General features: G+C 48.0%; 1 protein-coding gene across 2 annotated transcripts in view; it reads right to left on the bottom strand.

Annotated features, from left to right (window-relative positions):
• LOC117566112 (zinc finger protein ush) overlaps nucleotides 1-15,830 on the bottom strand; it is a 60,433-nt gene that overhangs the window by 1,289 nt on the left and 43,314 nt on the right. For both annotated transcript variants that reach the window (XM_034245582.2, XM_034245581.2), the window contains exons 2-6: nucleotides 15,386-15,430; nucleotides 2,468-3,447; nucleotides 1,994-2,376; nucleotides 1,560-1,820; nucleotides 49-1,486 (exon numbers count right to left, since the gene is read on the bottom strand). In XM_034245582.2, coding sequence (XP_034101473.1) covers nucleotides 49-1,486; nucleotides 1,560-1,820; nucleotides 1,994-2,376; nucleotides 2,468-3,447; nucleotides 15,386-15,430 — 3,107 coding nt within the window. The remainder of the gene's footprint in view (nucleotides 1-48; nucleotides 1,487-1,559; nucleotides 1,821-1,993; nucleotides 2,377-2,467; nucleotides 3,448-15,385; nucleotides 15,431-15,830) is intronic.

Here is a 15,830-nt window from a genome sequence, read left to right as displayed (position 1 = left end):
AGAGTGCAATTAGTTAAGTTGCATTACACAAATTCAAAGAAAACTTACCACGTTGCCTTTGTAGCTAGACGCATAGTTGCAGTAGTCGCAATTGAAGATCTGTGGCGGATGTTGCGCGTGCTGCTGCTGCTCCAGTTGCTCCTGAGGCGAGGCCACAACCGGCACATCCAAACCGAGTCCAACGGGAGTCGCAGCAACAGCTGCAGCCGCAGCAGCAGCAGCCGCGGCAGCTGCATCCTCCTCGAAGATGCAAGTCATGTAGTGCTCCTCGTTCACGTCGCTCGTCTTCTTGTCGAAATGGGTGCGAATGTGAGTGCGCATGCCACGCAACGTGTTGCCCTTGTACTGGCAAATGCTGCAGCGGAACGCCTTCACTGTGCCATGCATCTCCATGTGCTTCCTGGCCAACGCTGCTGTAGGACTAATAACACCACAGACGGGACACTTGTTGACACTGTTCGAGGAGGCGCCCGACGCGGCCGCGGTTGCCGCAAGTGGAGGCAGCTGGGGAGCAGCCGGAGGTGGACAGGGTTGGCCAAGTTCGTGAAGTGTCTTGCACTTGCCGCACTTTTCCTTGGGCAGCTGTGGGGGATCAGCAACTGGTGTGGCTGCTGCGCCACCCTTGGGGCAATAGTAATTCTGATGCGCACGCAGATTGTCCAGCGATGTGTACTTAATGCCACAGGCAGCGCAGATCAGCTGCTGATACGCCACCGGCGTAGTCTCTGCCGCGGAGGCAGCTCCTCCCACTCCAGCTCCAACTTGCGCTGTCGCTGCTCCGCTTGGCGGCGAGCTGGCGCTCTTGGCATCGCCCTCGCCCGACTCCTGGTTGCGGGCGGAGCAATAGTGCTGCTTGTGGGCCAAATAGTTCTCGTACTTGCAGAAGACAATATTGCACTCTTTGCACTTGGACACGCCCTGCTTCACATAGATCTGTGGCTGTGCACTTGGCGCATTGGCTGTCGCCGCAGCTGGAGCGTTGCTTCCGGCTCCAGGTGCAGTGGGGAAGCCCAGTTTGCTGGCCAGCTCCGCAGTGCTGCTGCCTGCCACAGCCGCTGCGGCAGCGGCAGCCAGCTTGAGCGCCAACTCAGGGTTGGTCTTGGCCAGCAGGGACTCGGAGAGCGCAAAGTCCGCAGGCAGCATGGAGCGCAGCGGTGGCAAATTCTCCAGCAGATGTGGCACACCTACACCTACGCCCAGAGTGGGCGGCGACATGGAGGCAGCGCTGCCAGCGCCGGAGCTGCGAGGACTCACGACCCGTCGTTTGGGCGAGGGACTCATCGAGGGACTGCTGGGCAACGAGGGAGCACACACAATCTGCTCGGGGGTAACGCTACCACCGCTCTCCAGGTTCTCTTTGCCTGCAGCAGCCAAGAGCGCCTCCTCTGCCTCGAGCAATGCGGCAGCGGAGCGCACGAGACGCTGACGCTGCAACAGCGCCGAGATAGGAGAACGACGCAGGGAGAGATCCAGTGGGGTAGACTCGCTAAGGAAGGAAGAAAAGGATTAAGGATAAATTTAGCGAGTGTTATTCACTTTTTTTCTGCCTTTCGACTTACCGAGTGGCGCCTCCTCCCGCTTCCTTGCGCTTGGGCTCAGTGGGACTGCTCTTGGTCTCAGCTTCGCTGTTGCTTGCTGACTGACGCTCTGGTTCCAGGGCAGGAATCGGTTGCTGATTGCTGCTGGGCATTGGCGGCGTCGGAGTCACATTTCCGGCCAACGCATTGATGTTGAGTGCTGTGGCCAGCGGCTTCAAGGCGCCGTTGTCGAGGGTGAAGCAAGTGGACTCCGGGTTGACGATGCCCGAAGTCGAGGTGGTCCTATGAACAAAGCAAAGAGAAGAAGATCGACTCATTAGTATACTGCATAAAAGGAGAGTTACTAGACCTGACCTCTAGAGGGAATATCTATGAACTAAATTATAGAGGGAATTTCTATAAACTAAATTATAGAGGGAATTTCTATGAACTAAACCGTTTAATTAATTACTTACAGCGGTCCCGGAATGAGGCTGGCTGCGCGGATAAGCGAGCAGGGCACAATTATGATCGGGTTGGTGGGCAGTGCCAGGAAGGGCTGTGGCGGCGTCACCTGCAACGAGGCAGCAGCAGCTGCAGCGGCGGCGGCAGCAGCCACCATGGCGGGAGTCGGGGTCTTGTTCCGCGACTGTGGACTGTGCGCTCCACTCAGTTTGCCAGCACCGACCGGGGTGGCTGTGCCGGGAGTGCCGGATGAGCCTGAACCGACGCCTGCCTCGGGCTTGGGTGTGAGCTGACCGTCGTTGCGGCGGGAGCTGCAGTAGTGCTGCTTGTGGGCGCGATAGGTCTTGATGTTGTTGAAGCGGATATCACAGTCGCTGCAATAGCGATCGATTTGCTGTAGGGAGAGAGGGAATAAAGCAGAGATTCCGGATTAAATTCGTGTTCGTTGCTGGCTCAGCGGGCAGTGGCCTCAACACACTACTCACTTGACTAGAGCTCTCCTCGAGCGAACCCGCCGCGACTCCGCTAGCACCTCCAACTCCCACTCCGACTCCTCCGACAGCTGCCACGCCATTGGCAGTCAGGCCGGCGAGGCTGGGCAGGCTGGGAGCTGGCGAGGTCTGATGCATGCGCATGTGCCTGTTGAGGGAGACCTTCTTGTCGGCACTGTAGGAGCACTGAGTGCACGCATATTGCTTTCCTGTGCGCGCCACCTTCGCCGGTGGCTCCGAGCTGCTTCCTCCGCCATTGTTGTTGCTGTTCCCGGTGCCAGCGGCGCCACCGCCTCCCGCAGCTGACAGCTTATCGCCCGAGCCGGCCTCCTCGTCCGTCTCCTTGTTGCGATGTGAGCAGTAGTAAGCCTGATGCGCCTCCAGGGTCGATGGAGAACTGAAGGCAATTCCACAGGGCAAGCACATGAAGCGCGCCGGCTTCAGCAGCGGCTCAACGAGATTGCTGCTGGCTGCCTCAGCTAGACTCTGAGAAGATGACGGCTCCGGCTTGGACAGCTGCGGTGGTGGAGCGAGCAGCCGAGCATCGGCCAGATTGAGCTCCTTGGCGTCGGGTTTGAGCGCTGGATCCGAGGCTAACAATGCATTAAGCCGCAGCTTCGGTAGCGCAGCAGTTATAGGTGTGGGTGTGGGCGGGGGACTGGGCGTGGCTGCTGCTGATGGCGGTGTGGCTGGCTGCTCCATCCGCTCCAGCTTTGGCACCAGCTGCGGCGTCGGACTGCGCGGCGGTGTCGTCGAGTTGTCAGCCTCCTTCTGCTGCTGTTGCTGCTCCTCGTGATCGGCATCTTCTGCCTCCACTTGGTCCATGTCAGTCTCCATGGGCTGGTCGGAGCTGTGGTTGCTTGTTTGGTTCTCCTCGCTAGGATGTTCGTCCTCCTCCTCTTCTGGCAGCTCCTCGAAGTCGTGCTGCTGCTCCTTCTCCTCGCTCAGTTCGTGTGAACCTAAATCTTTGGAATCTGCAAATAATAAGAAAATAACATTAAGAGAAATACTAAAAGGAGATCGGAGAAATGCTTGAAAGTGAGCATCATTGGATTACTCTTTAGATCCAATATAATCCCATTCTTAAAGAACTTTTTGTATTTCAGTTAAAAAGTATCTAACCCTAAGTAAAATTACATTTTTAGCAATATGATTTATAATAAAACTCCCAAGCATAAGTGTTCGATGTCAAGTAGGACTTCAAATCCACTGTAGAGTATTTGAGGTGGTATGGCATTTCTCTGGTTTTGGGTATCGCGATGCCATGTGAATCGTTTGTATGTGTCAAATGTGGCCAGAGTTTAGCAATTATTATCGAACAAATTGTCAGCGGTGCGAGTGAAGCGACAGGCAGCTGTGAAAACAATGCGACGTTGTCCAAGTCGAGAGTCGAGCAAGCGAGAGACAAGTTGCCAGTCAAGGTGAGGTAAGGTGAGATGGGGAGGGAAGCAGACAAGGTTCGAGGTTGCCGACCAATCGAGCGACCATCGACCGTTTGGTCATTTGGCTGTTCGCCTCTTTGGTTGTTTGGCAGTTTGGCTGTTTGGCTGTTTGGCTGTTGGCTTCTTTATCCCGCGAACGCATCTCGAGTCGAGTCTGTCGGATTACGTGGAAAACCGGCGAGTGGAAAAGCGCATGGTGGTCACACACACACAGCGAGCTAGCGAGCGAGCGAGAGCCAACTCCGGGCCAACAGCCAGAGCCAGAGCTCTTGATGATTAGAGCGCGGCCAAGCTGACATCTGATTTGTTTTTGGGCACAAAATATTATAACGACCAGGCGATGCGGCCGGATAAGAAGCGCTCAGCAGTCGCAAGCAGCGGGCAGCAAGCAGAGGAGGCAACATGGCCGATAGATATGACGGCGACGATAAGCACAGCCGCAACACAACAACGGCCCACGGAATGGAGAGACTCTCTTTAGGCTTCAGGTTCGATTCCAAGCGCTTCTCGTGCGGGCCGCCAATGCGCGTTGACCTGTCAATTCTTGGCTATTGAAATGTCAGTGCAACATTGTTGAAGTTGCTGTTTGCAGCTGCTGCGACTGTTCGGACTGTTGCAACTGTAATTTGTATTTGGCTGCAAGTTCGTCGCCTGAGTCTTTTGATTGCTGCACACGCATTGAACGACGACGATGCGAAGACGGTTGCCTCCCAGCCGCCCTAATTGCCGTGTCGATTTTCACGAATTCACACAAAAGTTGCACGTGAACAATCGACAGCATCTCGTGTGCTTCATCTGCAATCTTTAGCTCTCTCACTTCTTCTGGGTTGCTGCTTCCCCTGTCTCTCTCGCTCTCTTGATCTCTGCGCATTCCTGCGCATTCTGCTTATTTGTAAGATATTTATTGCCTTCGATTGGTGCGCGATAAGCAGCACACGTAAAGTGTTTGCTCGACGCAGCCGCAGCCGCAGCATTCAGCTTCAGCTCCAGCTTCAACTTCATCTTCCAATTCAGCTGAAGATCCTCGGCTTCCCATTTCGCCAATTTGGCTGCGAAGCGAGAGCGCGATTCGCGAGAGCGTGTTGCTAACAATGGTTGTTGCTGCTGCCGGCAGCGACAGCTGCTGCTGCTCCTTCGCTTCTACAATTGTTGCTGAGGATTAGCTGTGCTCTTTTGGCCAGCTAACTGCGTCATTTTATTGTTGTTGCCCCGTTGCCGTTGTCGACGATCGTTTGTTTAGCCATTTCGTAACGTTACGCCGCCTCACACACACTCCACACACACACACACCAACACACACTCATGTGGAACTCGCCAACGCCAACAATTGTTTATCAATTTGTTAAATCAGCTTCGCTGCTGCCGCCGTCGCTGTTGCCGTCGCTGTTCGAGTTGCGATCGATCGTCGCCGATAAGCGACACAGCAACAACAGCAGGAGGAGCAGGCAGAGGGAGAGTGAGAGGGAGAGCGAGGGGCACACTTTATCAACCGGCAGATTACTGTTGCTGGTTTCTCACTTGGCCTCAGTCTCAGCAACAGCAACAGCTTCAGCTTCAACAATGTTGCTGCTCGCACTGCACTCGGTGGGCGTTGTATGCAGCCATAAACAATCGAGCAATTTGGTGTGCCCCGATCAGGGCCAGATCACAGCAGCAGCAGCAGAGGAGCAAGAGGGGGAGGTGAAGGTGAAGGAGGGAGTGGACGACCCTTTGTTCATTTGTCGCTGGTCGTTGAGGAACTGGCGACCGCCGTTGCAGCTAATCGTTTGCCGCGAACAAAAAGAAGAAGAAGGTCAGTTAACCCGAAATAACCCTCAACTGAGTAGCGAAGTTCATTTTTGGTTGCATTGCACATCTTGATCTGAGGCCGCAACTGCAGACGCGACGCCAGTTGGTCTAGCGGGATCGAGTCTAGTCTCTCTCTCTCTTCGCAACGGTTGCACACGGGGCGTATGCGTAATGGTTGTAGGCGTGCTAAGAGCCTCGCCATGCTTTGCATGCCAGTGAGAGAGAGAGAGCGAAAGAGAGAGGAGGGAGTGCCACATTTGGCTGCTTATTATAATTAAACAAATTTCCCATGCAGGCAGCAGGCGGGTGTTGAGCTGCAAACAAATTGAAAAACGTGAGCTGAAGCTTGGGAAAGAGGAGAGAAGCGTTGCAGCTGCTTTGCCTGATAACGAAAATCTTCATTTTCGCGCGAAAATGTTGCCACCTCGTGGCAAAGAGTCTTGACTGTGGCAATCAACGCCATCAGCAGCCAGTGGAACTCCACTTGCAGTCAGAGTTGGCCAGCTTCGGTCAGGTCTCTTTGGGGTGCTTTATCAATTGTTATTAATCAAAAGAGGCAGCAGCAGCAGCAAAAACAAATGCAGAGAGCGCAAAATGCAGCCAATTCGCAATTCTCCAATTCTCCAACAACATTTCATTTCACACTTTAACTCTGACTTTGCTTTTGGTTTTCGCTTCAACTCCGACTCCGACTTCGACCCGTGCAAATAATCAACATTCTCATATCTTTTGGTCTTCGCTTTTCGCTATTCGTGATTTACTCGCAGTTTGCAGTTCGCGCTGCCTTTTTTCAGCTCTTTTTTTCAGCACCTCCTTAGCGCTTAACGCTATGGGAAACAACGCGTCCAGCGTCCAAATTCTTTGATCACCCCGATAAGCAATTGGGTTCTCAACACTGCGTCGCTTCTCTACTCTTCTCTCGCCTCATCTCTGGTCTGCTCTCCTTATGCCACATTACACCCTCTACAACACAACACATTGTGTTGTGAAATGCTCTAGTAATTCTAATTATGTTCTACGTCGTAAAGTCCTGGCGCCTAATATATATTCTACACTTTAAAATCCTATTCAAATAAATATTCATTAATGAGCCATTAATTAATTACGAAAACTATAACAGCATTATTTTTAATTTATAACAATAATACCTCCGTCTAAAGGTCCGAGATCTAACAAATATCTTAAAGTACTCTCAAAATTAAAATCAAATCAATACTAAATAATTAGATCAACTCACTAAATCTATTGAGTGTGCTTCAAGTTCAGTTATTAAGTTTATAGCTGCATTCACTTCCACCTCAAAATTGTAGGAATATATACGAGGAATACTCTTTTAAGAAATAGCTGTAGACTATGTTCTTAGTTAGCTTAATTAACTGATTTTAATCAAAGCTATAATAGCAAAATGCTGGCAGTTTGTCTATTTATCGAATTTAATATATTTCAATAACAGTTTGATTTGAATTTTCCCCATTCGATTGACTACAATTGGAAGTGGGAATGCAACTTTATGTGTAGCTGCGACCTGGCTGAGAGTTCAGGCTGGCGACTAATTTAGCGCACGTATTCCAAGAGTCGAGTTAAGAGCAGAGATAGAGAAAGACGGAAAGAGAAGGAAAGATACAGAGAGAGTGAGATGTCAGACGGGGAAATGCAAACAAAGTATCGACTTGGACTTGGAGTTGTAGTCAGAGTCGAAGTCGAAGTCGGAGTTCTACGGGGTAGACATGAACTCTATCTGCAATCTATAGAAGCTGAACACAAGAGTCGCTGCAGAGAGAGAGAAGAGAAGAGGGAAGAGAAGAGAAGCGGGAGGAGATGCTGGCGACTCGAGGACTGTTACTGTAGTCAATTCCTCGAAATCAAGTCGAGTCTCAAACTCTTTTTGATGTCTTAATTAAAAAACGTGCAAATGATGCGACAGAGAGGGAACGAGCCGAAGGGGGAGGAGGAGCGAGTTGTGCACAGAGTTCAATGTTGAGCAATTGATGCAACTGTTCAGATGTGTTGCTGCTGCTGCAGTAGTTGTTGTTGCTGTTGCTGCTGTTGTTGCAACTGCCGCACGGCATGCTGATAAGACAACCAAGGAGAAGAGGGGCAGAGAGAGAGGAGGGGAGGGGCAGAGTCTGGGTTAAGAAATTGTCGCAGTGCATACTTGAAAATTTCGTGTGAGCACGCTCAGCGTCGTCGATTGTCGCTCGATCAGCAGCAGCAGCAACCACAGCAACAGTTGTCGTCTGCTGGCAACACACACACACACACACATACACTAGCAAGTTCTTTTCGGTTTTGATCAATTGCGATCTGAAGTTTCAGCTGCTGTTGCTCCCACAATCTCGTGTGTTGCTGCTGCTTCAGCTGCAGTCGGAGTTGCTGCCGTGCAGCAACTGTTGCACAAATTTAAATTGACCCAAGTGCAAGTTTGAATGTTGCTAATCTCAATCTGCAACTCGAGTGTTGCCATGTTGTTGCTAGTACGCCGTCGACAACAGCAGCAGCAACATCAGCAACATGTTGCTGCTGCTCTCATAATTTGCGTTTATTAAACACGGTCTTCATTTGCATAAACGTCTGCTTGTTATGATTAACATCGCTGGCAATGTTGCTGCCGCGCATCACATCAGCAACAATTGCTGCAGTTGTAGTTGCAGTTGCAGCAGTTGCTGTAAACAAATCACGCTTCTGGCAGATCAATCAACGACATTTCAGCAATTGCTGCCAGCCAAAAAGCCCTGACAATTCAATTCCAAATTCCCTCTCCCAACAGCAACCACTGCAATCCCTTGCAGCACGACAGCAACATGTTGGCGAAAAGGGGGAAATTTCGACAATAGTTTTGTTGTTGCTTTGCTTTACTGTTACACTAAATTCGTGAGGGCGGCGACCACGCCCATCACGGCGACCGCCCACAGCCAACAGAAAAAAGGGGGAGTCAAATAAATAGAGAAGCGAAGTCAAAGAGAAGAAATCGTGTCTCGCATTGTGTTAACTTCATTGCATTGCCAATTTTTTGATGACTTTGATGAGTTTATCAAGCGAAGCAGCCACGACAACAACAAGGAAGGAGGAAAGCAACGGCAACGGGGACAGGGAAAGGGGGGAGGGCAGTTATGTCGCTTTGGCAGCTGGGCAGTAAATTAAAGAGGCGCGAACATTGCTGCGAGCTGTGTGAAGAACGCGCTGCGCTGTGCTGCAATAAAAAAGAGCAGAAATGAAACCAGACGGAGTCGAGGCTAAAAGTTGCAGACAAAAAGGGGACGGACCTCACACAGCAAGAGCAGGCGTTGTTGTTGCTAACAAGCTGTGTGCAGGCAACGACAACGACAACAGCAGCAGCCGCAACACAACAGCAACAACTGTGGCAACAGCAGCAACAAGCAGTTAACAACTACAAAAGCCAAATGCCGACACGCAGAGTCTCCGCAGTTCGCAGTCGCAACCTCAAGTTGCAGCTTCAGCCACGCAACAACGAGCTCTGGCTCTTCCTTCTTCCTTCAGAGTCTTTGCCTGCGCCTCGAGTGACTAACAAAGCGGCACAGCAGACACATCATTACCTACCAATTAGGGCTCCAAAAGTGAGCGAGAAGGAGGCGAGGAGAGCGAGGAGTGGAGTGGGGCAACTGTTCGCAGATCTGTCTGCCTCTTTTGGTGGCACAGTAAACGTTTACAGCCACAACGTGGGGAAATAACAGTGAGGAGAAGGCTGCGAGTGACTGACAAGCAAATAAGCCATAATGCAGGCCTGGCCAAAAGCAGAAGAAGTCTTTCTCTCTCTCTCTCTCTCTCTCTCTCTGTTTCTGTGTTGTGCGTGTGTTGTCTACCTGTGTGCCTACCTGCTGCTGTTGTCTGTCTGCCTTGCTGCCCTTTTGGCTTGATGAAGTGCAAAGTGCTTGCTAACAGCTTGTAATGAGTGCCAAAGTGTCGCGCTTTATGCTCAGCTTAACGAGCCTCGCGAGGGGAGGTCCCTAAGGATCACAGCTACACTGCACAACAAAAGAGTGAAGACTCGAGATTCGGCACAATTAACTACAATAAAATGAAACTTCACAGATTCATTTCGATATAAAGAAGTTGCGCCAGAATCGATAAACGGCACACTTAAATAAAATACAATGAAACTTAAGCAGTTTAAATTTGATTTCGATATAAAGAAGTTGCTTAACTATCAAGTTATTTGAATCTCTATTTGTATGAGCATAAATTGAAATAATATTGAAGTATCCTTTAACTAAACTAAAAAGCAAATTTATTGAACAAAGTCTTGTCAATAAAAAGAATGTCAATAAATGCTTAAAGAGAATTCTCATCTCCAATCTTCTGTTGTCTTTATCAACACTCGCTGCTGTCGTGTGTTTTTTTGTGCACTGTCATCAGACGTTAATCAACACTTAATCTAGCAGTCGCACTCCCCACTCATTCCACACTTCACTCCTCTTTGTTCGGTTGATTCAACAATGCTCAAAAAGGATTTCAATTCAATTTGTGAGCTAGCTCGCTTGTGTTTGCTTGCAACAAATCGATTTATGTGCCCCGCCTCAAGCTGAGCACATTAACTCGAATGTTGCACAAATCAGCAGCAACAACAACAATTTCAATAAATAGACGAAGACGAGGGTCGCGCAATGCGAATGCAAACAGAAATGAGTTTGAAAATGGTAAATGGAAAATGATTTCCGACAACAACAGCAACAACAACAAATGCAGCTAATTGACAAGCATTTCGCAAAGTGTCAGCTTTCGAGTGTGTCCTGCCTCCCATTCACTTGCCATTCACTCTGCTGGCATTCATATCACTCATTCATTTATTCAATCGCCATCTAAAGTTACAGGAGACAGCAAATCCAATAGCAAAAGCAAAGGCATCGGGCGACCACACACAAAAATGAGGAAAACTCATCATAAAATGCTGCTCATATCACATAAAAAAATTACAACATAAATCACACACACACACACACACACATACACAGGACATTTATGAGGCACACACACACATACACATTTCTATACTCACACTCTGACACACAAATTTTTTGGGGGGCTGTATTAAAAATAATATCGTCGTCTGGTCGAGAAAGATAAGAAAATTTATCCAAAGGATTGCGTGGTGTTATGGCCACCATTGAGCCAAGTCACTCAGTCAGCCACACGGACAGGCGGACAGTTGCCCCCCTCGCCGCTCCCCCTTCTCCATTCCACTCCCCTCAGTTACCCATCGCTTTGTGTGTGCGCAACCGCAAGGACAAGGCCAACCTGCAAAGTTGCCTCTCACACTCTAAGCGAGATTTTATGAGCAGCCCAAGTCGAAGGCATCGTCATCATTATCATCATTGCCATGTTCATCATCATTCAAGACAGGAGCAGCAGCAGGCAGGACTTAGGCTGGCTGCCTGTGGCGATCTGTGGCCGGCGATAAGAACTCTGCTCTTATTTTTTTCTTCTTTTCTGGTAAGCGAACGAATAAATTTCATAAAAAGGATTACCAGGCCAAGTGCCTGCCCCTTTTTGTGGAACACTGTGTGTGTGTGTGTGTGTGTCAATATTTGGACACATGTGGTGCAACGTTGTGTAATTTATTGTTAAAAAGTATAAATTTTATTTGCCACCCTCGCGTGCCCCTCGCAAATAAAGCAGAGAAAAGGGCCGCAGCAAAAGCGTAAAATAAAGTGCAAATAAAATTATGTTTTTGCTCTGCGATTTTTGGGCAATGATACGACACACATACAAACACACACACACACTCACACACACTTGGATGGTGTGCAGTTAATCATAAATGCGAAATATGAGCAGGCGCCAGTTCAATTCCAAGCGAAAGTTGACTTTGCCTCTCGGTCACAGTGCGTATGCGTAATGTGACTTGTTGTTGCTGTTGTTGCTGGAGACGATGGACGTTCGCTGATAAACCAAGGCGCGTAATGGATTTCTGTAGAGTCTCCTCCTCCCCTCCCTCTTCCCCATCCCCCCTCTGCCGCTCTCTTCCACTCAACTGCTGTTAGGTTTTTTTTTTTGGTGCAGTTGCTGTTGTCATTTGTGGTTGTTGTTGCTGTTGTGTGGCCCGCAGCAAAAAGCTGCAACGCGTCCCGCATGGCAACTTGAGCAGCGAGTGAACAGCGACGTGAGAAGGGGGAATAGAGCTAAAACTTGGCCGTCAAATGATTAATTACATGCCGAAAAGCTATCTAACAATTTGACTCGCTGTCTCTGTGTATTTTCGGATTGTCATTAAGCCATGGCGAAAAAAAAGAACACAGCAACAACAATAATAAAAAATTATGCCATAGATAAAATGCCATTAGAGAGTGGCGCTCATGTGGATGGAGCAGACAGACAAGCAGAGCGAAGGGGCAACAGAAGGAAGGTAGCTCACTTAGCGCCATTAGAAGACAGGCAGCGGCAGCCAAGCTGAGTTGAGCTGAGCTGAGTTGAGCTGAGTTGAGCGAAGCTAACCACAAAAACGCTGCCAACAACAAGCAACAAAAGAGCAAACGAGGCCAGGACAGCAGCAGCAGAGGAGTACGGGGGGAGCAACAGGAGGACAGGAGGAGAGGAGGACAGGCTTTTGCTCTCGACTCTCGAATGTGGCTTTGGCCCTGGGCTTTTGGGGTCTCTGTGGTCTGGGGTGCACTGCAAGTATGCAATTCGGCCAGATAAGCCGAAGCATTCATGAATTTTACAGATAAAAACCCCACACACACACATACAGAGAGTGTGCGGTGGGGAGTGAGGGGAGGCGAGAGTGAGATATAGAGCTTGTAGATGCGCTTACAGTACATTGCACAGCAGCAACACCAACAACAGCAGCAACAACATCAAATTCAACAACAGCAGCAAATGAAGAGCACCAAACCTAAGCAACAACAACAACAACAGTAGCTAACACTATGGTAACAACAGTTACGAGTTACAACAACAATATGAATAGCAACAACAACCACAACAGCAACTACAACAACACCAACTACAACAGCAACGAGAACAACAAATGCAAGGTTGACTCGGTGGGCGGCAACAGCAAAAATCAGCCAGAATAACTGAACGAATTCTTTAGGGAAACTGCACCACTAGCAAATACCCTGTAATCTTCAGTTACTAAATATCTTCCTTACTCAAAATGTAGCCTAGTTTTACACTGAAAAAAAATTGTAAAATCTAGATTTTGGTCTAGTCAAGAATATGAAAATCTCAATGTTAGGAAACACATCTTGATTTCAAGAACATTTGATATAAGACTCAAGTTCTTATTAATAAAAGGAAACAACTTAAAGTTTAAGGACTTATCTTATTAGAAGATCAAAAACTACATTCCTGATTCTAGAAATTGGTCTTTTGTTCAGTGTTTATGTTAATTTAAGATAACGTTTTGGGGGCAGTGCGAGCAAAACTTTATAATCAATATTATTTATGAAATATCAATTGAGTCGTTATCACTTATTTGTCCGTTGACAACGAGGAATTCCCCAATGATTAAGTGAATATTCGCCAGCTTTATCTAAGTTTGTTGTTAGAAAGAGTCTACGTTAAACTTGCGAAAACATTTTAAAATGTTTGCAATACGAACTGTTAAATATATTAAAATACGTGGAATTATATTAGATCTATTCCTGTATGATGTCAACTAATTTAGAATAATTAATTAGCTATTCGATATAAGCACTCTAGAAGTTTAATTAAATTGCATGAGATATTTAAAATGTTAGATTTCCGATTGTCAAAACTTAATTACAGTGGTTAAAAGCTACAATCAACTGCTTTTCAAATAAGAGGTCTAAGTGTTAAATCAAAATAGTTGAAATATTGTTTAGAACTGTATTTCTTATAGAAATGCAAATTATTCTAAGCTGTTCAATTTGAAAACCTATGTAGAACTTTAACTTTTTATGTAGTATAGAACTGTATTTCGAAAGTCTAAGTAATACAGTATATTGGATTAGCATGTCAAAAGTCAACATTATTACTTGATAATCACGAAGCTACTTAATGGGAGAAGATGCCAAGCTGACGCTATAGTTGGCATGCCCCGGCAGGTGGCACTTAAATAGAATTCAAGCGCACACAAAAGGCAAAAGTTGTGAGCGGCGGCGAAGAAGGCAAGGGGAGGGGTAGAAGAAGGGCAGCACGGGGTGACCGATGGACGGGGCGGAGCGTGCGTGAGGGGCGACAAAAGGAATGTGACTCTGCGTTTTGCCACACTTTTTTGTTTGTCGTTGCTGCTGCTGCTACTGCTGCAGACCGACCAGCAACCAGCAACAACAGCCACAGCAGCAGCAGCAGCCAAGGCAGCGGCAGCGTTGCCATGGAGTGTCAACAGCTAGATAAAGATTAGCGCAGACAAACGCCCACTTTTGGCGGCACTGTTATGCCCACTTGGCCACTCTTGTTGTCTCTGTGCTCCAGTCGCAGTCCGTCTCTCCGTCTGTCCGCTGGCTTGTCTGTGTGTGGCTGCTGCAAATCTTTCACTGACGCAGCACAAAAAAGGCCACGTGGAAGGGAAGATAGAGGAGCCTGCTGGCTGAGGGGGATTATTAATGATGAATGCTTGAGAAGGCAGCGAAATGGCGTGGAATGTCGAGCGCTAGCTCCCGACGCTTCTCCTCTCTCCTCTCTCGCATCTCGACTGAAAGGTCGCAGGTTGACCAGCCACAAAACGGACTAACTGAAGCAGCGTCCTCGACTGTCTGCTTCTTGCATCTGCTGCTGCTGCTGCTGGTTGCAAACATCATCATCATCAGAGTTTAGAGAGGGTTGTGGGTGGTGGAAGGGTGCTTGGGTGCTTCATAAACTCAGTTGCTGCTGCGTTGACATTGTGGATGATTATGAAGTGATACGAAATTGATGCCGATGATGATGCCAGTTAAGTCACAACACGCACACAACTTGACAGGGTTCGGGGAGGCGGGTAGAAGAAGAAGAAGAAGATAGGGTTGCTTTGGTTATTCCATCATTTCCTGTACTGCCCAAAAAAAGGGGTTGTCAACTGTCATCAGAGTCGCCCTCTCTCTCTGTCTCTCTTCCTCTCAGCAAAGGGTTCGCACTTAGTTGAGGTGTCAAAATCGCAACCGCACTCCCAGAGGCCGCAGCTTAAGCGAGCCCTCCAGACGTGGGGTAGAGGAGTGAGTCAGGGCAGGGGCAGGAGCTGGGAGTGTGGCATAGACTGAGGATTGCGGCTTTTGGCATTCGACTTTCCAAGCGACCAATCATCGCATTTCGCTTGGCACTGCACAGATAAAGAGCAATTGCCACGAATATTATATTAGAAGGACCTCATCACTCCTCTGTCTCCCCTCTTCCCACCCCCTTCACCCCTTTCCCCTTGCCTCCCTGGATATGAAAGCAGATTAAATTTTTATTGGCAAAATATCAGCAGCATGCAGGAGGACGAAACACACACACACACAGAGATATTCACTCACACACATTCATACACTGAGTCACATTTATTATTGGCATTAACGGACGGGTTATGTGTCTGCCTCTGGTTCGGATTTCGCTTTCGCCCCTGACTGCAAACTGATAACAGTTTTAGCCACTTCCCAGGGAGACGGACGTTCAGCGCTTAGCGGCTTAGCAAATGGCCCATAGAGTGAGGGAGTAAGGGACATGGACAGAGACAGAGACAGAAGCAAGGGGCGGGAAAATTGACAATTGACATTTGAATTCGATTTGGGCGCTTGACACTCACCTCTGCTGTCGACGGTCATCTCTTCTGTGGTATCGGAACAATCTCCTGTAAGATAAAGAAAAGCGACTGTTGCAATCAATTCGAATAAGTAAAGTAAATAATTACAGCCATTGAAAATTAATCAATATGCAATTTGTTTGCCAGTTCATTTTGCAATTAACCCAAGCTCAAAAGTAATTTGACCTATCATTATACAATTATTACTCATGCTAATAGCTGCTATTTTTTTGTCGTATCTGTTGTGATAATAGCTTTGAGATTGTATAGCATTAACATGTTTAATTTAAGTTCTTGTTAGAAATAGTTACAGGAGACTTCGAGAGTTACTTTGTAGTAGCTGGTTGTCAATCTGGTATATTTTGCACTACACGGAATATATCGAATGTAGTACTATATAAATATACCAAATATGTATATGGTTTAGTATATTTTTAGTATTTTGTGG

This window comes from Drosophila albomicans, chromosome 2L, assembly GCF_009650485.2.
Source record: "Drosophila albomicans strain 15112-1751.03 chromosome 2L, ASM965048v2, whole genome shotgun sequence".
NCBI lineage: Eukaryota > Metazoa > Arthropoda > Insecta > Diptera > Drosophilidae > Drosophila > Drosophila albomicans.
The sequence above is the reverse complement of the archived record's forward strand: the minus strand, read 5'-3'. Positions and strand labels throughout refer to the sequence as shown.